This window comes from Rattus norvegicus, chromosome 7, assembly GCF_021556685.1.
Source record: "Rattus norvegicus strain SHRSP/BbbUtx chromosome 7, alternate assembly SHRSP_T2T, whole genome shotgun sequence".
NCBI lineage: Eukaryota > Metazoa > Chordata > Mammalia > Rodentia > Muridae > Rattus > Rattus norvegicus.
Window position 1 is genome coordinate 15067501 of NC_141540.1, and position 20000 is coordinate 15087500.

General features: G+C 54.0%; 3 protein-coding genes across 25 annotated transcripts in view; 1 reads left to right on the plus strand and 2 right to left on the minus strand.

The window, feature by feature from the left end:
• The window catches only part of Med16 (mediator complex subunit 16), a 12497-nt gene extending 1394 nt beyond the window's left edge, over positions 1–11103 (plus strand). For 6 of the 23 annotated variants that reach the window (XM_087556202.1, XM_087556201.1, XM_087556196.1 and 3 more), the window contains exons 3-16: positions 81–188; positions 374–543; positions 2604–3035; positions 3471–3576; positions 5981–6136; positions 6790–6998; positions 7127–7333; positions 7777–7987; positions 8440–8573; positions 8957–9040; positions 9125–9317; positions 9498–9714; positions 10388–10471; positions 10662–11101. In XM_087556202.1, the coding sequence (XP_087412328.1) occupies positions 81–188; positions 374–543; positions 2604–3035; positions 3471–3576; positions 5981–6136; positions 6790–6998; positions 7127–7333; positions 7777–7987; positions 8440–8573; positions 8957–9040; positions 9125–9317; positions 9498–9714; positions 10388–10471; positions 10662–10788 (2438 nt within the window). In that variant the 3' untranslated portion in view covers positions 10789–11101. 23 annotated transcript variants of the gene reach the window in all.
• A 1975-nt stretch (positions 11104–13078) lies between these two features.
• Positions 13079–14802, minus strand: Cfd (complement factor D). Its single transcript, NM_001077642.1, has 5 exons — positions 14748–14802; positions 14099–14255; positions 13861–14008; positions 13458–13715; positions 13079–13296 (listed from the first exon to the last, which is right to left on the minus strand). The coding sequence occupies exons 1-5, from the start codon at positions 14800–14802 to the stop codon at positions 13123–13125; spliced, it is 792 nt and encodes a 263-aa protein (NP_001071110.1). The 3' UTR covers positions 13079–13122.
• A 2380-nt stretch (positions 14803–17182) lies between these two features.
• Positions 17183–19031, minus strand: Elane (elastase, neutrophil expressed). The gene is made up of 5 exons (NM_001106767.1): positions 18945–19031; positions 18493–18649; positions 18239–18380; positions 17586–17819; positions 17183–17467 (listed from the first exon to the last, which is right to left on the minus strand). The coding sequence occupies exons 1-5, from the start codon at positions 19018–19020 to the stop codon at positions 17261–17263; spliced, it is 816 nt and encodes a 271-aa protein (NP_001100237.1). The 5' UTR covers positions 19021–19031; the 3' UTR covers positions 17183–17260.
• Positions 19032–20000: the final 969 nt, after the last annotated feature.

Below are 20000 nucleotides of genomic sequence, written 5' to 3' on the forward strand. Positions count from 1 at the left end.
GTGTTATAGGAGAGGGGCAATGGGGGTGGGAATCATGGGCACTGTGGACCACACTGACCTCAGTGTTCTCTTTCCTGCAGACCTCACACACATGATTCATATCCTTGACACAGAACATCCCTGGGAAGTGCACTCTGTCAGCTCTGGCCACAGTGAGGCCATCACCTGCCTGGAATGGGACCAGTCAGGTGAGGCCATGAGGTTTGCTCTCAATCCAAAGCCCAGGACAGCATATGCCACCTTCCTCAGTCATCAGTCCTAAGTCTGGAGCCTGGGGACAGCCACTGCCCACTGGGAGTCCAGAGTGGGGAGGGGACACCGAGCAGTTTACCTGCCCATCAGAAGGGCTCCTGACACAGCTCTTTCATCACAGGGTCCCGGCTCCTGTCTGCCGATGCTGACGGGCAGATCAAATGTTGGAGCATGGCTGACCACCTGGCCAACAGCTGGGAGAGCTCCGTGGGCAGCCAGGTGGAAGGGGACCCCATCGTGGCTCTGTCCTGGCTGCATAACGGGGTGAAACTGGCACTGCACGTAGAGAAGGTGAGTGTACCACTGGGGGACCAAGGGGTACATGGAACGGAACCAGGGGCTGGCATGTGCTGTGAGTACCTGTGGGTTACTGCTGTCCCCGAGAGCCTCTAACCCTGAGCCTCCCTTTCAGCTATGGCCCCTGGACAGGGAGTCTGTTTAACAGATGTCTGCGTCTGCAGTGCTGTCTTACAAACATCCTCAGACCCCAGAATCCTCCTGTCTGTCTATATTCTGGAGTTCAGCCACTTAGGAGCGGGGACAGAGTTGGACTCTAAGTCCTTTTCCCTTAGTAAGGGAGGGGAAGTGGCAGCCTGTGGGTCAGGAAGCACAACCAAAATTCAGTTCCATGATTGCTACAGGTTTTTGGAGCCTAATGGCTTTCACATTGCCTCTCATCCCCAATTCTAGTACTTAGGAGGCAGACAGCTCTCTCTGAGCTCAAGACCAGCCTGGTCTACATATCCAGGTCCAGGGCAGCCAGGGCTACACAGTGATACTTGTTCTCCAAATTTAATGTAAGGGCTAGAGAGGTAGGTGGCTCAGTGGTAGGAGTACCAGCTGCTCCTGCAGAGGACCTGGGTACATTCCCAGCCCCTCCATGGCGACTCACAGCCATCTGTAACTCCAGCTCCAAGGGACTCCGTGGGCATAAGCTCTTTGCAACCTAGTCCTCTAGCCCAGCAGAGGCAGCGGAAGAGAAAAGCTGTTAGGCTATGGGGGAAGTGGACCTGATGAGCAGTAGCTCTTTGAGGGTGAGCTAGCAGTGGTTCAGTCCCGCAGCAAACACCAAATAGGACTTAGCAGGCAGACACCAGGCACGAACCAGCAGCTGTAGTTCAATCCTGAAGAAAAACACCAGGAACCTCAGGAGTAGTTCTTGGCTGACTTTCTCTCAGTGACAGCGTTACCACAGCATTGAGCTCAAGGATGCCATGTAAGGTAAACTAATGCATGCGTGTCTTTAGTGAAGAATCGTGAGGCAGAGCAAATCAAACCACAGCTCAGTGCCCGTCTCCCACTGTCTGTGAGGTCATAGTTCTACTCCTTCATTGTGGGTTCTTTACCATGTTTGCTATAGCAAATCATCCTTTCCCCCGTGTCTGCTTTAGCGAGACATCCTTTCTCCTGTTTGCTCCATCCAAACATCATTTGCCATAACTAACTTTCCAAAGAACTAGAAGTTCCCACTTGAGGACCCTACACCTTTCTCTGACACCCACAGACACCTCAACCCAGGGTAAATGCAACTCATCTTTTGCTGTCGTCGTTCTGGTTTTTAAGACAGGGTTTCTCAGTGTAGCCCAGGCTGTCCTAGAACTTGCTCTGTAGACTGGGCTACATTCAAACTCAGAGATCTGCCTGCCTCTACCTCTTGAGTGATAGGATTAAAGGTGTGTGCCACCACCACCCAGCTATAAATCTTTAAAAAATTAATGTGAAAATTGTATTAGCTGGGCAGTGATGACCCACCCCAGTACTCTACCCAGGAGGCAGAGCAAGTGGATCTCTGAGTTTGAGACCAGCCCAGTCTACAGAGCAAGTTCTAGGGCAGCAAGGGCTACACAGAGAAAACAGTAACAAAAAAGTTTTATTGAGCCGGTTATGATAGTGATAGTGCATGCCTGTCATCCCAGAATTTGGAAGGCTGAGGCAAGACGATAACTTTGAGTCTAGCCTGGGCTATGTACACTGTCTCAAACAAACAAGGTATGTTTTGTATGTAAATTACATCAATTTGGAATTAGAGACTGTAAAGAGGAGTAGCTGGCACTGAGGCAGCACTCCACAGAAAATACACACTGCCCCCTGCACCACAGTCAGTGCCATAGCCATCTTGCTGCCTCTGCTGCAGAGACAAAGGCTGTGAGGTCACTACAGAGAAACTTAAAGTACTCCTATAGTCCCCTGAGAAAAACGCTAATGCTTGCATACTATAGAAGAGGAGACTGAGGTCAGGGTACCCCCCATTCATGCAGTGCTCTTGCTACATTGTTGCTCTTTGGGGGTTGGTCACAGAAGGCAGCCCCCAAGAAGCTGAGCAAGCCCTTCCTCCTATTTCCCCTTCTCAGTCTGGTGCCTCCAGCTTCGGAGAAAAGTTCTCCCGGGTGAAATTCTCCCCGTCTCTCACGCTGTTTGGTGGCAAGCCAATGGAGGGTTGGATTGCGGTGACAGTCAGCGGCCTGGTCACTGTGTCCCTCCTGAAGCCCAGTGGGCAGGTGCTGACGTCCACGGAGAGCCTGTGCCGGCTGCGTGGCCGAGTGGCACTGGCCGACATCGCCTTCACAGGCGGTGGGAACATCGTTGTGGCCGCTGCGGACGGCAGCAGTGCATCGCCCGTGAAGTTCTACAAGGTGTGCGTGAGCGTGGTGAGCGAGAAGTGCCGCATCGACACGGAGATCCTGCCCTCGCTGTTTATGCGCTGCACCACCGACCCCAACCGCAAGGACCGGTTCCCCGCCATCACACACCTCAAGTTCCTGGCGAGAGACATGTCTGAGCAGGTGAGCTGTGGTGTCGTCTTCAGCTCAGCCAGCCATGTCCTGTGGTGGGGTCAGAATCTGACGGACCTGGTGGGAGCAGGGAAGGTTCCTGCTGGTCGCCCAGGGAGCGTCAGCGTCCTTTGGCTAGGGGTGCCTTCCTCCATCTGCCTCTTGCCCTCCTGCCTCACCTTCCGTGGTGAAACCAGGTCTGGAGGATGCAGGTAAATCCCCTTTCCTAAGTTCCAGCTACCACAGAAGGTGGCCTATCTGGGGACATGTCTTGTTGTGACCTGTCCACTGGTCAAAGGGTTGTCCGGCTTTGTAAAATCACACAGCCGCAAACCTCTTGAAAGCCATGGCACATTTGTGCTGACAGTCCTGTGTGGAGCCATCACCAGAGGATACACGGGAGGTGGGTGCTCCAGGAGACACCCCCTCACTGAGCCCCACCCTCAGGTGCTCCTGTGTGCATCCAGCCAGACCAGCAGCCTAGTGGAGTGCTGGTCCCTTCGGAAAGAGGGCCTTCCTGTGAACAACATCTTCCAGCAGATCTCGCCTGTGGGTGAGTCGTTCAGGGTTCCCTCCTGAGGGAAGCTCAGGGCTTTACTCATGGCTATTGGGGTTCAGACAGGGTCTCATTCTGTGTCCCTGGCTGGCCTTGAATGCACAGAACTCCACCTGCCTCTGCGATGAGAATTCTGGGATTTGGGATTCTTTAAAAACACAAACACGGAACTGTTATCTTGTTGTAAGCCCAGGAGTGAGATGTGGGGCTGCTTCAGATGTCCACAGCAGCTGACTATGATTTATGCTGACTATGATATGCTCTAGCAGAGGCGTGGTTTTGTTAGCTGCAGGTAATTTCTAAGATTGGGTGACATTTGGAATTCTGGGAACTTTTCAGAGGGTGCATACATGCCAGGGCTCTGAGAGCTGGGGTTGGTTGTGGTTTGTTAGCAGTTGTGCTCAAAGAAGAAACAAGAAAGGAAAGAAATTCCGTTCAAGGCTCTCTTTCTCTCTCACCTCTCTCGTTTCTCTCCTATCTAGTGATAGGACTGAAATGGGAGTGGGGGTGGCAAAAAGAAGAACCCACAAAGTAGCAAAGGCTGGCTACATGCCTCTGCCTCCTGAGCCCTAGTATTAAAGGTGTGGCCTGTTAATTTACCTTCCACAGTCCCGGGGGCTGTTGGCTTCTTGCCTAGAGTAGGAAACTAAGGCTCCAGAGCCCTGGTAAGGACAGCCTGGGAATGAACACACACTACACACACACACACACACACACACTACACACACACACTCATACACACACACTACACACACACACACTCATACACTACACACACACTACACTCACACACTCACACACTACACACACACACACTCATACACTACACACACACCATACACACACCACACACACACACTCATACACTACACACACACCATACACACACACACTCACACACTACCTACACACACACACTCACACACTACACACACACCACACACTACACATACACACACACACACACACACACACACACACACACACACAATGCATAGGCCCTGGGGCAGGGGGCCAGCAACCAAGGGCTGAGCCTTGGAGGGGCACCCACAACTAAGGGAGGCATTTTACTTTGAAAGCCATGGAATCATCTAGAAATCCAGGTCAGAGAGAAGGCTGGAGTTGAGTGGAGTGGAGCATCTTTACCAAGACCACGCAGGACAGCACTCCACAGGACACTTGCTTACAAATGGTGACTGCCCAGGGGATAGCTACTGAGGCTGCCCCGCAGTGCCCTGGCTCAGCCCTGCATAACCTTCCCCACAATACAGAAAGAAGTGAGGCTGGAGGGAGGGTGCGGACCCTGTTGCTGTGGAGATTGCTAGAGGACCTAAGTGGCCTCAAGAGGCCCGTGCTGCAGTTACAGTAAACTGCCCTTTGTGGCCAGCAAGTAATTAAATGTGAATAGCATCCCCGCTGTGTCTCCTGCAGATGGCTGTGAGTCACCAGACAATCTGGGCTCACTGGTGATAGTGGGCAGCCCCACACCAACCCCCTACACACACACACACACACACACACACACACACACACACACACACACACACACACACACACACACGTGCGCGAGCACCTCCCACAGATGCCCAGTGGGTGGTGCTTGGCAGCCATGGCTACCCAAGCTGAGGTGTGACCATGGTGACAAGCTGGATGTGGTCAAGCCAGGGGTGTGGCTAAGATGCCCTGGGCACCAGCCTGGCTGCCATTGGCCCCTGACTTCTGTGTTCCCTTTGTTTGTTCATTCCTTTGAGTTTTGAAAAAAGTCTTGAACTCTAGCCCACCCTCTCTGACATCAACTCTGAGCCATCCTCCTGCCTCTGCCTCTGGTAAGCTGGCATGACAGGTGTGCACCTCTCGCCCACTGCTCTCTGTGTCCCTTGTGAGAGAGCAGCCTCCGTGCAAGGAAGCACTGACTGCTCTAAACACTCTAGCCTCAGTTTCCCCTTGAGGGTTTTACTTGCTGGGGCTCCCTGTGGGGTCAGGACCAGTTTCAAAGATGGGGACTGAATAGATAACCCACCTCCTCATGCAGGCTGGGCAGGAAGGTTTTTTTTTTTTTTTTTTTTTCTTTTCTTTTTTTTCCAGAGCTGGGGACTGACCCCAGGGTCTTGCGCTTGCTAGGCAAGCGTTCTACCACTGAGCTAAATCCCCAACCCCTGGGCAGGAAGCAGGAAGGTTTAAGGCTAGCCTGGGCTACATAGAGAGCCAGCAGGCCTCTGAGATCCTGTTTCAAATAGGAAAGAGAAACGCCAAGACTGGGTCCTACTGGCTAAGGGAGGAGTGCTTGCTGCCCAGAGTCCTCTTCCTGAATTAGGACGGGTGGCCCTGCTTCCCTGAGGTAGAGCTCACCTTTCTGTTACACCCTCCCACACCTCTCCTTTTCCTGTCCCCAACTGTTCAGTTGGTGACAAACAGCCCATGATCCTCAAGTGGCGGATCCTGTCAGCCACCAATGACCTGGACCGTGTATCAGCTGTGGCACTGCCGAAACTGCCCATCTCACTCACCAACACTGACCTCAAGGTGGCCAGTGACACCCAGTTCTATCCAGGCCTTGGTACGTTAGACCCAGGAGCAGTGGGCACAGCACCTGGATCTGTGTGTGTCAGGGGTGGGGGTGGGGTGGATTCTGAGTGTTAAGGGTTCCTTGTCTCATGTTGTGTTAAGTGTGATAAGGGTCCAGAAAGTTGCCAAATAGCTGTGCTCCTTAATATATAAAGAGCTGTGGCCAGTTAATAAAAAGCTGCATTCCCTATTATGTAGCGTTGTAGCTGATTAACAAGTTATATTCCTTAAGACGTACACAGCTTTAGCCAATTAATAGAAAACCACGCTCCTTAATATGTAAAGAGCTACAGCTAATTATCAGAGACAGGAACACTGTGAAATCCTGTTGCTGAGACAGATAATCACTAAGGTATATTATATTGTATTAATTATATTATATATGATCCTGGGTTCAGTTCCCTCAAGGCCCTGCTTGTAAGTCAGTCAGGTGCCTTCTCTAGCCAGCTGCTCAGCTATGAGGTGGGGTTGCTTCTGTGTGCCTAGGTTCTTGTTTTCCTGGCTCTCTCCTGTATGACAGGGAGAATGCACTAAAGGTGGGGGTCAGGTGGCCAAGCCTGAGGAATATTCTGGGAGGGAGCCTGGGGCTCTCTGGTTTTTAGGTCACCAAGAGGAGAGACCCTGACTGTACACCTTTACCCCCAGGCTTGGCGCTGGCCTTCCAGGACGGCAGCGTGCACATGGTGCATCGGCTATCCCTTCAGACCATGGCTGTATTCTACAGCTCGGCCCCACGCTCTCTGGATGAGCCTGCCCTGAAGCGCCCACGCACCACAGGCCCCGCTGTACACTTCAAGGCCATGCAGCTGTCCTGGACTTCGCTGGCCCTGGTGGGCATCGATAACCACGGGAAGGTGAGCTTGCTGACGGGGAGGGTCAGGGAGGGACGGTTGGGATAGGAAGGGGAGGGGAGGGGAAAGGAAGGGAGTGGGAGGGCAGCTGGCGAAGGGGAGGTGCATCCCTTATGCATAGCCTCCCTCAGCTCAGCATGCTGCGCATCTCTCCGTCCCTGGGCCACGCGCTGGAGCCCAAGCTGGCCCTGCAGCATCTGCTGTTCCTGCTGGAGTACTGCATGGTGACTGGCTACGACTGGTGGGACATCCTGCTCCACGTGCAGCCAGGCATGGTGCAGAGCCTGGTGGAGCGGCTGCACGAGGAGTACACACGCCAGAAGCCTGCCCTGCAACAGGTGGGCGGGTCATGTGTGAGCCACTACGGCTTCTACTTGAACCATCCCCAGAGTCACCTGCCCCTTCTTTCTGTGGGGTCATAGGTGCTGCCTGTCCTATTGCTGACCTCAGAGTGAGTGGGGCAGTGGAGGGGTACTAGGCTTGTGGAGCCTGCAGCCAGAGGCTGGGGCAGGAGGATCATGATTTGGGGTTAGTCAGGACTGCTCCCCAAGAGTGGAGAGCACATCATAGCATGTGGGGGACTCATAACTGGTCACTGTCACCCTCCTGGGGACTTGGACTTGTATCCACTGAATCACAAAGAGGGGAGCCAGAGGTAGCCCACCTGGGGAGGGTCCCAGCCAAGTGGCCCTTTCCCATAATCCCTTGCTCCCGGGACCTGGGTGCGAGAGCCCCTAACTGGCCAGACCTTCCAGTCACTGCTGTGCCACCCCCTCCCAAGGTCCTCTCCACCCGGATCTTAGCCATGAAGGCCTCGCTGTGCAAGCTGTCACCCTGCACCGTGGCTCGTGTGTGTGACTACCACACCAAGCTGTTCCTCATGGCTATCACGTCCACCCTCAAGTCGCTGCTGCGCCCACACTTCCTCAACACCCCTGACAAGAGCCCTGGAGACCGCCTGGCCGAGATCTGTGCCAAGATCACCGATGTTGGTGGGTGTGCAGCCTTCCCAAAGCAAGGGTCATAGTCACCATTTAATCCAGAAGCAGCCCCTGAGGTGGGTCCTGGAGAGGCACTCAGCCCCGACCCAGCCTGGGGTCTGAGGTGTGGCCTGGTGGTAGAGCACCTGTCTGGCATAAACAAAGGTGTCCAAGTCTACAAGTTAGCGGCCAGCCTCGGGTACACGAGGTCCTGCCTCCAAAAAAAAAAAATAGTGTTTTTCTGAGTGACCTAGGGTTAGCTTGTGGTATAGCACTTGCCTTTTCGCAGGTGAGTGATAGTCCTTGTAGAGCTGTAGTGGTGACTTCCGGCTGTCCTGAACGCAGGTGGTTGAGACCCACTGTCTTTTGTCCAGCATGGGCAGGAACCACCCCCGGGGACCCGTGGGGGTTTTAGAGCCAAGATTTCCCCTGTGTTCCCTTAGCACCTTTCACTGTCCCCACAGACATCGACAAAGTCATGATCAACCTGAAGACAGAAGAGTTTGTTCTAGACATGAACACTTTGCAGGCGCTGCAGCAGTTGCTACAATGGGTGGGAGACTTCGTGCTCTACCTCCTGGTCAGCCTGCCCAACCAGGTGGAGCCCCGCCCCTGTCTCGGCCCCGCCCACTGGGCAGCCTGCCCAACCAGGTGGAGCCTCGGAGCTCAGCCCCGCCCCCGGAGTTTCCCCTCCAGTCTCCCAGTCCTAGCCTATATGTCAGTGAGCTGCTGTCTTTGTTTCTCACTAAGGTAGCACTAGCTACACCCCACAGCTCCTGTCTGTCTATGGGAGCCGTCAAAAAGTGACTCCATCTTCCTGTCTGTCCCCGGGTCATTTGAGGCTTCTAAGCTTCAAAAGCCTCAGGCTGCAGGGTCATAAGTCCAGCCCCTGGCTTCTTTGGTTCTGTAGGAGGTCAGCCAGGGTCAGGCTGGGAGCAGCGCAGACGCTGGACTGGCCTTTTTCTGTGTCTCGGTCTATAGGGTGCTGAGCACAGTTCTGGCCTCCCCGACTCTGCCAGCCATGGCCCTGTGCTGAAGTCACATGTGTCCCCTGACTTCACCAAGGTTCGAGGGCTAGCTGTGACTGACCCATACCATAGTTGGGGGCTGCTCACATCCTGCCCTCACCCCCAGTGTCCCCACCTACAGGGCTCCGCACTGAGGCCGGGCCACAGCTTCCTCCGGGATGGTGCCTCACTGGGTATGCTGCGGGAATTGATGGTTGTCATCCGAATATGGGGCCTACTGAAGCCCAGTTGCCTGCCCGTCTATACAGCCACCTCAGACACCCAGGACAGCATGTCCCTGCTCTTCCGGCTGCTCACCAAGCTGTGGATTTGCTGTAAGGCATTACAGTGCCCCCTGCTAGCATCTTCCCTCAGCCTACCTCCAGAATTTAAGCCCTTGATCCTAGGGTGCACACCCCTCATTCAGTTAGGACGTCTGAGGACAGAGCCCCAGGGATGCTGTAGTGGGTACCACTCGGTCATATCAGTGTAGTGACCCCTGACCCTCCCCACAGGCCGTGACGAAGGCCCAGCCAGTGAGCCCGATGAGGGCTTGGTGGACGAATGCTGCCTGCTGCCCAGCCAGCTGCTGGTCCCCAGCCTGGACTGGCTTCCTGCCAGTGACGGCCTGGTCAGTCGCCTGCAGCCCAAACAGCCCTTGCGCCTGCGCTTCGGCAGGGCACCCACCCTGCCCAGCAGCACCTCCATCCTGCAGCTGGACGGCCTCACCAGGTATGCACTGCCCACTCATCCTTCCTCATCCCCCGCACGCACGTGCTGCCCCGCCTCCCTCACCCCCCCCCGCCCCGCACGTGCCGCCCCGCCCCGGAAGGTCTCCACACCACAGCTTCCCTTGAGGCTCTCTCCTACAGAGACTCCTGCAACTTCTAGGGCCTGGTGTCTCCCCTAACCACCTTCTGCTTCATCGGGTCTTTGTACTCTAGCTTCGCTCTGTGTGTAGAGATGGTTTTTGTTAGTTTTTGACAGAGGGTTGCCCTGGCAGCCTGGAACTCGCCCTGTAGCCCAGGCTGGCCTCATACCTGCTGTGTGGGAGGAATCTGACCCACCAGCCTCCACCTCTGACTCACACCTCTGCGTGTAGAATCCATTTTCTTCCCTCCCACTGATGTGCCCAAGCTGTAATGGAGCCCTCACTCGTTCCAGGCCAGCATTTACAGATAAAGGACTGCCACGCCCCTCCCACAGCAAAGCCATTAACCCCTCCTGTGTGTCCACTGTCCCATCAGCCACATTTGGAAGGTTCTGGAAGCACAAGCCCTATCTCACCAGGAAAAAGCCATCAGCTGTTTCTTATGGTTGAGCCCCAAGGGTCACACACCAGAAGCCACCCTCGGCTGCCTGGCTGACCCAGGTCCCACGCCCCTCCCTCCCCTCTCATCCCCAGGGCCCCTGGGCAGCCCAAGATCGACCACCTTCGGAGGCTACACCTGGGTGCCTACCCCACCGAGGAGTGCAAAGCCTGCACCAGGTGAGAGCTGCCAGCCATGGCCAGGGGCCTCCGCTTCCCTCCTGGGCACACAAGACAGCCTGCGATCTGTGGGGTAGGGGCTTGGGGAGGGCCTTGGTTGTGGCCTTGTGTCCTACCTGGCTTGAGCAGGCTAGGGTCTGGGGGCATACCGTCTCCCCCACAGTACAGGCAACAGTCCCTGGTTCCCCAGGTGTGGCTGTGTCACCATGCTGAAGTCACCCAACAAGACAACTGCTGTGAAACAGTGGGAACAGCGGTGGATCAAGAATTGCCTGTGTGGTGGGCTGTGGCGGAGAGTGCCTCTCAGCTGTTCCTGAGCCACAGCCCGCCAGTCTGCGTATGTACAGCCACTCTCTGAACAGATGCAGGGGACTGTCTGTGATGAAACATTGACATCCTCACTGGGGCACTGGCACCGGCAGCAGCCTGGGTCTGCCCCTTCTCGGGGCGTGTGCGTCTCCAGTCCCATGGTTTTATCCAGCCCAGCTTGAAGGAGCTGGGCTGCTCTGTGTTCATCCTTTAAAACACCACAGCCCATATGCCCCTGTCCTGATTGGGGTATCTGCCTCAGTTTCCCTTTGGGACCTATGGGAGGGGAAGACTAGCCCAATAAAGTTCTCTTGTACCCCAGGCTTATGCTGTCACCGTAGTCCCCATCACTGCCCACCTCTTGCTGAGATGCCCACAAATAGGGAAGCTGAGTGACTGCTGGCCTCCATCTCCTGGTGTCTGTGGCCTTTGCTGTTGGTCCCCAGAGGAGGGGTCCTGCCTTCAGGCATGTCCCTGCAGCTTCGGGAGGCCAGGCTAGCGCAGGGCAATGGCCTCCTCCACGGGGGGCGCTGCTGTTTGTGGCTGCTGCTTTCTTCTACCCTTTCAACCCCTACCACTAATAGGGAAAAGGGGTAACGTTGTTGTTACACTACTTCCTGTGGAAAAGCATTGAGTGAGTCCCTTGGGGGAGTTTGACCTTTGCCATCGTGAAGTCTAACTTCTTTGCACAGGACTACTCAACAGCCAGCAACTCACTCGCCACCAGCCACCAGCCACCTAGCATTTACGTGCCCTCTGAAAAGTCCCCAGAATCCAGATGTCACACAATCACACAAATGTCCACAGCTGGCAAGACCAGGCCTCTGCTAGAGCAGGAGGCAAACCAGTCAGCTGCTGTGGACGGGCCAAAGCAGCCCCACATCTGAGACTAAAACATTATTTCTGTTTTTCTAAAGAAACCACAACCCAGAATTCTCACTGTACCCCACATCACTGTGAGTGAGCCACAGCCAGACAAGGCAACAGGGCCAGGTTGGGTACCCCAATTTAGAACCACCTTTTCCCCAACATTTTTTTTAACATTTTATTTATTTATTATATATTATGATTACACTGTCGCTATCTTCAGACACACCAGAAGAGGGCATCAGACTCATTTCAGATGGTTGTGAGCCACCATGTGGTTGCTGGGATTTGAACTCAGGACCTTGGGAAGAGCAGTTGGTGCTCTTAACCACTGAGCCATCTCTCCAGCCCTTTCCCTAACATTTTATTATGCCACCGAGGACGACCTTGAACACCAGACTGTCCTGTCTACCCAGTGCTGGAATAGGCAGGCGGGTGCCTGGGAGACTGGTGAACCCCTGGGAGACTGGTATACCCCTCGAGGGGTTTGTGACTTCCCTTCACCCTGCCCACTGCTGCCCCTAGAGCACTGCCTCTGCCAACAGAAGCCACCAAGCAGCCTGGTGTTGCAGCATCCTGGCCGTGCACAAGCCTGACTTCCTGACCTGTAGCTGGAAACATGGCCACTGTGGTGGCAGGCGTGGGGGTCCACCCCCTGCATAGGCTCCTGTCCTCCTCACCAGTCCTGTAAGGCTGCCCGTCTGTCCCCTCGGTGCTGACCATGCCTGGATGTGAGCATGAGTAGTGGCACAGGCTCCTTTGTTTAGAGGATTGTGGGACACGTGGTATTAAAATACTAACTTCCCGAGAGAGCATAGCTGGGGCCTGCCATGTCTGTGGCTGTTTCTCTCCCCGAGCCTGGTGGCAGCACACCGTTAGTGCTCAATAAATGCTTGTTCATAAAGAGGATTCCCAGCCGAACCTGCCTAGCAGAAACAAAATCCAGACACAGGATTCTAACATCTTTCGCAGCAGGGTCTCACAAGTGGCTTCACTTCTCAGGACCTCAGTCTCCAATACCTACAAGAAGCTGGAAGACTCCCTTTGCCTCAGTGTCCTGTTCTCCTGGTAGAAAGGCACAGGGTTTGGGTCCTGCCCATTGTTGCCCACGGAGTTCAGCCTGTGTGGACCCCCTCTTCAGTGAACCAGTATAGGCTCTGGTTTGGAATCCAGTCTTTGCTCTGTGCCTCGGTTTCCCATTTTAGTGTTTATGTGGTAGGATTCAACTTAAGAGCGTCTTAGCCAAGTTCAAGACCTGTCTGAGCCAAGACAACAGTCCGGGGTGTAACAGAACCTCAGTTGGGTAGGAGTGAGCCCCGCCTCACGGTTTTAAAAGGAGGACGCGCGCCTCCGTGTGGCCGAGCGTGGAACCACCCGCCTTCAGCCCCCTGGGTGTGTATGCAGTAGGCACTCAATAAAGATGCACACGGCTTAGATGCATGCATTTATTGTGAGTCACGGTCTCCGGTGTCCCCTCAGGCCGTCACGTTAACACTCACGTTACCACTCAGAACGTTTTCAATCCACGGCACGTAGGTTGCCACGCGGGTAAAGACACCTGGCTTTCTCCGGTTGCCACAGACTCGAGATCCCCACGTAACCACAGCTTCGACCGCATCCCCGCACACCAGAGGACCGCCGGAGTCGCCCTGTGGGGCGGGGCCACAAGTGACATGCCCACCCAATAGCCAGCAAAAAAGTTCCTGAGATTCCCGAACTCCGCCCTTCCCGCAACCCACGCCCCTCAGTAGCCTCCACAGTCCCTCAACTCCACCCACCCACACCACGTGACCCAGGCTGTGCCCCTCACCCTGCAAGTGTCCCTGCGGTTGCTCTCTGCACACATCATGTTCTTGGTGATTGCCCCATCATGGTACGTGCGCAGATTGCAGGTGTTCCGGTCCATGATTGACACTGTCAGTTGCTGCAGGACATCGGGCCTGCGTCCCGCATGAGTGACCACGCCCCAACCGGCCACATCGCAGAGCGTGCCGGGTTTCACCTCCCGGTCCTCGCGTTGCAAGGGCAGGGGTCTCACATGGGGACCCAGTGAGGCATTGTGGGAGAGCTAAGAGTGGGAGGAACAGAATGTCAGAGTAGGAGATGAGATCAAGAAATGGGATCTAAGCTGGACTGGGGTGGTGGACAGGGATTCCGGTGCAGCAGGAATGTTCGAGGCTAGACTCTGAGTAGGAAGGACCCAGCTTCCTCACCTTAAAGAGCATGAGGTCGTCCTCAACGCTGTCAGGCCGGCTGCCCGGGTGAAGCACTACACTTTGCACATCATACAAATGCTTGTAGGGTTCAGGACTGGACAGGGAGTGGGCACCCAGGAGCACCTGCACAACCTCATCCTTGGTCCTGGGGACAGGACGAAGGCCCATCTCAGATCCACGTCCCAGCCTCCCGAGGCCCTACTCGCCCCACCCCCACCCCACCCCTGCCACTCACACTCCATCCATGCAGTGCGCGGCGCTCAGCACCCACTGCTCATCCACCAGGGTGCCACCGCACACGTGCGTGCCATTCACTTGCACTGAAGCCATGTAGGGCCGAGCATGGGCCATGGCCTCCTGGCCACCCAGAATCCGACCTCGGGGCTGCGCAACTGAGATGCGGGAGGGGGTGTGAGAATTAGGGCGGGCTGCACCTAAAGAGAGCCCACTCTGACCACAGACACCTCCAACCGCGGGTTGCCCCAGATCCAAAAGCCATCTCAGTAAAGTGTATTTCTGAGGGGCTGCAAATTCAGCAGCCTATTGGGTGGCTCACGCCCCCTCAAGACCACAGTGAGCCTGCAGCAGGCTGAAGACAAATTTGCAGGGGTCACTTTCCTTCACCAAATGGGTCATCAGGCCCTTTAACCCGCTGACTCTTCTCACTGGCCCTAAGGCGAATTCTAGTTCTTTAATTCTAGAAAGTCTACAGATTTCAAATCCAGATTCTTGCTGTTGGGCCTCTGAAACCAGAAGGCTCAGATTACAGATTCACAATCTGGAGGGGGGGGAGGGGTGTGTTTCACTGCAGGGGACCTCTGGTGCACCCCGCCCACAGGCTGCTGTCTGTGTGTCCAGCTGCTGTTCCTCCCTGCTCCACTCACCACATACAGCCGCCTCCAGGACCACCAGAGCCACGAGGTACACGGAGCTGTGCATTTTGACACCACTGACCCAAGCAGGCTCTCAGGGTTGTTTTATGGGCAGGCGACTGCCTCCTGCGCCCTGCCTTGTGGGCAGGGACCCAACTAGGGAAGGGGAATCTCAGTTCTCCATGCGTCAGCCCTTCTGGATTATGTGAGCCTGCCCAGTGCGGGGCGGGGAAGGGGGGGAGGCAATCCCTCCTGCATAGGACCCCAACCTGTGCCCACCCCAAAGATAGGTAGAGAGCAGAGGCTGGACCACCTATTGTCCTGGCCCAGAAAGTATCCTTCCAGCATGGTGTCTGAAGCAACTGGGGCCACAGGAGGCCAGCTGGTAACACCCTCCATTCCCCCCCTTCCTCCTTCAACACTCCCCCCTGCCCCTTCCTTCTTCAACTTGGAGAGAAGTTTGCTTGCCAGTGGGGGAAGAGCAGTTGAGTCCTTTGTCCTCATTCTTGTGGCTGTGGGGTCTCACACCTCAGCAAGCAGCATGTCACCATAAGGTTTCATTTCCTGTGAATTCTGCCTTCAGGTTTGGTTTGATCCATGCTCAGTATCTATCCTCACCAGGCTCTCCTCGGTTGTTATGGGGACCCTGACTATAAAATCAGATCCTCATGCTAACCAGTCTTGATTGGCTGATCCTAGGTCACAAACTCCTCACAAAAGCTAATCCTTAGAGTGGCTTCCAGAGGGAAGAGATTGGAGCAAGGAGGGTGGGAGCTTGGGGGTACAGCTCAGCCACTCCCTGTCAGAGTAGTAAGTTCTCTCTTTAGAGGTGACATGATGTTGTAGATGTGTTGCCCACAGGACACCTTGAGCCCCAGGACTCTCATTAAAATCAGAGGCCACCTAGGTGGCACACACTTTCAACCCCAGCACTCAGGAGGTGGATGCAGAAGAATCTCTGTGAGTTGGAGGACAGCCTGGGTTACATAGTGAGTTCCAGGAAAACCATGGCTGTTGACTCAAACAGAATCGGAAGCCCTTTGGGGCAGAACCAGATTGTGAAAACAGGAACCTAAGAAATGGTAACAAAATTTGGCAACCACCCAGGGTCATGCAGCACGGGACACTTTAGTAAACAACTCCAACTCCGAACTTCCACAGACTTGGAACTTGCCCTGAGAGAAGTGGGAGAGAGTGCAGGGATGAGGGTTGGGCAGGTAAAAGAGATCATCTAGGGAGCACCTGGAACAGAACTTTGGTGTCTACCACTCCAATCTCACAGGAAAGTGAATAATGCCACCACCACCATCACCATCACCACCACCATCACCACCACCACCACCATTACTACCACCACCACCATCATCATCATCATTGTCATCCATGATGTTTGTTTGGAGACAGGATTTCTCTGTGTAGTCCTGGCTGTCCTAGAACTCATTCTATAGATCAAGCTGGCCTCGAACTTAGAGATCCATCTGCCCCTGTCTACCAAATGCTGGGGTTAAAGGTTTGTACCACTACTGCTTGGCTAGTTTTATTATTTATCTTATTTATCAGTATACTTTACTTATGTACTGTGTGGAAAGGTGTGCAGAGAACTTGCTGAAGTCCATTTTCTCCTTCAGCTTCATGGCAAGCACATTCACCCAGTAAGCCACTTCACCAGTCCTAGATTATTTATTATTTTATTTTCTTTTTTTTCTTTTTCTTTTTTTTTTTTTCCGGAGCTGGGGATCAAACCCAGGGCCTTGCGCTTGCTAGGCAAGCGCTCTACCACTGAGCTAAATCCCCAACCCCCTTTATTTTTCATTTTTTTAAAAGATTTATTCATTTATTATATATAAGTACACTGTAGCTGTCTTCAGATACACCAGAAGAGGGAATCGGATCTCTTTACAGATGGTTGTGAGCCACCATGTGGTTGCTGGGAATTGAACTCATGACCTCTGGAAGAGCAGTCGGGTGCTCTTAACCACTGAGCCATCTCTCCAGCCCCCCTTTATTTTTCTTAATTATGTGTATGAAGTATATGTGTGTATGGCTGGTACCTACATTGTCCAGAGGAGGGCATCCAGTCCCCTGGAACTGGCCCTGTAGGCAGTAGTGAGCCACCATATGGGAAAACAGGTCCCCTACAAGAGCACCAGACACTCCTACTGCTAAGCCATCTCTCTACCCCTCTATTTTTTTCTTATTTTCTGTAGGCCAGGCTGTCTTAAACTCTTGGGAATCCTCCTGCCTCAACTTCCTGAAAGCTGAGAGCTAGCTGAATGTGGGATTTAGGGAGCAGAGAGGGCCTGTCTGACTGACATCCTTTTATACAAAGTGGGGGAACATGACTCCTGTCAGGTTTTTGGCCCCAGTTTGGCTGCAGTGTCTCCAGGAGGTGAACCTTATGTGAGGCAGTGGCTGTGTTCTAAAGCAGCAGACATCAGACTCAGTGTACAAAACAAAGGTTGCTTTTATTGTGATAAAATGGGGAGGGTGCCTGAGGTCTATGGTGGGGGACGGGGGGACGGGCCTTAGTTGGTCCTGCCCTCTCTCTCTCGGTCTTTGGGATTGGTAAGTGGCCGGTCATCATGGCTGCGGATAATGGAATTGATCCAGTCTGCAAACTCAGCCACAGGGGCGAAGGCATCTGGGTAGAATCCAGATCCACAGCCTCCTCGGATGAAGGAGTCAATGCCTTGGACAAGGTTGTTACAGACCAAGGGTCCACCAGAGTCCCCCTGTGGAGGCATCAATGTCAGAGGCTGGACCCCTAGTCACTCCCCTACCCATGCTCCAACACTGGGAAGTCCTCCCTGGGGTCCAACCACTCTCCCTGCTGCTGCAAAGGGTACTTACAAAGCAGATGCCTGCCTGCCGGCGTGGCACCAGAGTGCATACATTCACACGTCGGCGGCACAGGTTAGTCACCACTGTCACATTGAGCTCTTGGAGCACACTGGGCAACGGTCTGTTTGTGCCCAACCTGCCCCAGCCCATGGCCACACACGGAGTTCTGTTACCCACGCCCTGGCCCTGGGCAGGCAGCTCAGCCACCTGCACATTGGCGTTAATGGTAGCTGAGCCATTGAGCTACAGTGGGGAACAGAGGGGGAGGGGGAAGACATAGAACACCAAGAGGTTACACACAGGGCACACTTGATAAGAATCCTCCCCACCTGACCATCAAGTGGTGGAAAAATTTAGGAACTAGAGGAAGAAGTGAATATTTCCTCAGAGTTCCTCAAGCTGCAGGGTCAGTGTATGGAAAGACACAAATAACAGTTTGTTGATTGAATACTGCTCAGAGCTTTCCATATATTATCTCATTTAAGTCTTCAACATCCACCCCACGGGATGGTTCTTCTCTACTGTGCTGAGCTGGAAGTGGCTCAGAGGGTGATGCCTGCAGTTGCTCCAGTGTGTACCTGTCCCCCAGCCCGTTCTGCAGTTCCCCAAGCTGAGCCTCAGGACATTTGCATGAGGCTCAGGTTCCCAGACTGGAGGCCCACCTGGATAATCACAATGTCATTCAGGAGACGTGACGGGTCAAAGCCGTTCTCAAAGATGCGCTGCACAGAGAAGATTTGTCGAGTGGGCTCCCGTCGCCGCAGGTCATGGGCTCCCAGCACCACTTGCACTGACTGGAAATTTCTATGGACAGAGGAGAGGGGAGGAGAATGGGTGGGAATGCCCACCTGACCTCTTGACCCTGGTCTGACCCACATGGATACCAAGGGCTGAGAGGGGAAGGAAGGAAACTCACCGGCCATTCACACAGTGGGCTGCTGACATGACGAAGTTCCTGGCAATGAGTGTGGCACCACAGAAGTGACCTCCACGCCGCTGCAGGGACACCATGAAGGGCCAAGCATGGGGCTGGGCTGGCCGGCCACCAACAATCTCTGAGGCCAGTGCTGGACCTGGGACACACAGAGGAGTGAGCCCCAAGCTGCTTAGACCCTCAATGAGAACTCACAAAATTGGCTAGGAAAACTGAGGAACAGAAAGGACAAGGGACCTAGACCAGGTTGTCACTCGACTTGAGACACAGTGCCTTCCCATTGACTGCCCCCAGCCTTAGAACCCCAGTTTCCTGATAGCGGCCTTGCCACTATAAATCTTCATGTCTTTTCCTGGGATCCTGGCGGGTGTGTGGATAGACAATGGAGATAGAGGAGAGGGCAGGAGGGCAGACGTGTGTCCATCTGTACTCACAGACCAGGAGCAAGGCCAGCAGCATGGAAGCCAGAGTCTGGTTGGATGGTCGGTGGAGAGCCATGGTGGGCTGCATTCTCGTGGCTCTCTACACCCCCACCCAACAGCCATACTTATAGCTGGAGGCAAAGGCCGTTGTATTGCCCCATGCAGGCCACAGCCCCACTTCCTCCCTGAGACAAGACAGTGAGGGTGTCATGGAGAGGTATGTACCCCTCACGGTCCCCACTTCAGCTTTATCCATGCTGTTGAATGTCAATGAAAACTCAGCAAGACTTCGGTCTTTTCTTTTTCTTTTTTTTTTTTTTTTTTGGTTCTTTTTTTTGGAGCTGGGGACCGAACCCAGGGCCTTGCGCTTCCTAGGTACCTAGGTAAGCGCTCTACCACTGAGCTAAATCCCCAGCCCTCTTTTTCTTTTTAAATGGGATGGTGGTGGCTAACACCTTTAATCTCAGCACCAGTGAGACAGAGGCAAGTGGAGCTCTGTGATTTGGAGGCCAGCTTGGTCTACAGAGCTAGTTCCAGGATAACCAGGCCTACACAGAGATACCTCTGTCTCAAAAATAAATAAGTGGGCTGAAGAGACGGCTCAGTGGTTAAGAGCACTGACTGCTCTTCCAGAGGTCCTGAGTTCAAATCCCAGCAACCACATGGTGGCTCACAACCATCTATAATGGGATCCGATGCCCTCTTCTGGTGTGTCTGAAGACAGCGACAGTGTACTTATAAATGATAAATAAATAAATCTTCAAGAAAATAAATAAGTAAAATCTCAGGTATCTCAGGCTAGCCTCATTCTGCTTCAACTGCTTCAACCTCATGAGTGCTAAGGTGACGGGGTATACCTCCATGGCCATGTGGTGTCCTGTGGCTACAACTTATATTGACAGCCAATCCCTCTGCCTCACAGGCACAGTAACAACAACCAACACATACATATGAGAGAGAGTTGCTGTGTGTATGTGTGTGTGTGTGTGTGTGTGTGTGCATTCACTCGCACAACAGGTCGTTTTAACTTGGGGTTCAGCACATTGCAGCACACTGCAGCCAGCTCAG

What these genes read in the sequence shown, in the direction of transcription:
- Cfd (NM_001077642.1), bottom strand. Translation starts at nt 14,802, where the DNA reads ATGCACAGCTCCGTGTACCTCGTGGCTCTGGTGGTCCTGGAGGCGGCT. An exon ending in CCTGGAGGCGGCTGTATGTG is followed by an intron (nt 14,256 to 14,747) that starts GTGAGTGGAGCA and finishes CCCGCATCTCAG; the next exon opens with TTGCGCAGCCCCGAGGTCGG. An exon ending in GCGCACTGCATGGATGGAGT is followed by an intron (nt 14,009 to 14,098) that starts GTGAGTGGCAGG and finishes TCCTGTCCCCAG; the next exon opens with GACCAAGGATGAGGTTGTGC.
- Elane (NM_001106767.1), bottom strand. Translation starts at nt 19,020, where the DNA reads ATGCAGCCCACCATGGCTCTCCACCGACCATCCAACCAGACTCTGGCT. An exon ending in GCCCACTGTGTGAATGGCCG is followed by an intron (nt 18,381 to 18,492) that starts GTGAGTTTCCTT and finishes CTCTGTCCATAG; the next exon opens with AAATTTCCAGTCAGTGCAAG. An exon ending in GGCAGGCAGGCATCTGCTTT is followed by an intron (nt 17,468 to 17,585) that starts GTAAGTACCCTT and finishes ATGCCTCCACAG; the next exon opens with GGGGACTCTGGTGGACCCTT.